The 495-nt window shown below is 39.2% G+C and overlaps 1 protein-coding gene across 1 annotated transcript in view; it reads left to right on the forward strand.

Moving 5' to 3' along the window:
- Positions 1-97: 97 nt before the first annotated feature.
- The window catches only part of LOC117111759 (sterile alpha motif domain-containing protein 3-like), a 4122-nt gene continuing 3724 nt past the window's right edge, over positions 98-495 (forward strand). The window contains exon 1 of the mRNA XM_033254755.1: positions 98-282. Coding sequence (XP_033110646.1) covers positions 175-282 — 108 coding nt within the window. The 5' untranslated portion in view covers positions 98-174. The remainder of the gene's footprint in view (positions 283-495) is intronic.

Here is a 495-nt window from a genome sequence, read left to right on the forward strand (position 1 = left end):
TTGGCTGGAGGTATATACAGAATAGTTTTTTGCAGGATATACTGTGGAATATGGGTACATGGAAAGTTAGCCTTTTCATTTTTCTTTTAGTTCTCTCCACCAGTGTCAGAAGGCCTAAAGGCAGGCAAACTTTCGAGCAGTCTGCGCAATGAATTCACTAGGGATGTTTGTTCTATGATCCGTGTCCACACAATGAACCCAACGAAGACCGAAAGAGAGCATGTTTGTTTTCAGATTGTTAAGCACTATCCATTTTTGGCAGACACCTTGGGTTGTGGCATAGTAAGTACAATAATCTAAAACACTTGTAGACAGATGTCTTGCAATTGCTGTATCGTATCTGCTCGATTAAGCGACCACCACCTAAAACCATGGAACACTTTAATAAAGGAGATTATCTTATCAAGAACTACAATATTTTTATAAGAAATTCATCTCAGATGTGTATAAGAGACAGGGGTTAGGGTTAGGGTTAGAGTTAGAGTTAGGGTTAGG

Source organism: Anneissia japonica, unplaced genomic scaffold (assembly GCF_011630105.1).
Source record: "Anneissia japonica isolate Jap-2015-1 unplaced genomic scaffold, ASM1163010v1 scaffold4929_len162294_cov128, whole genome shotgun sequence".
Lineage (NCBI taxonomy): Eukaryota > Metazoa > Echinodermata > Crinoidea > Comatulida > Comatulidae > Anneissia > Anneissia japonica.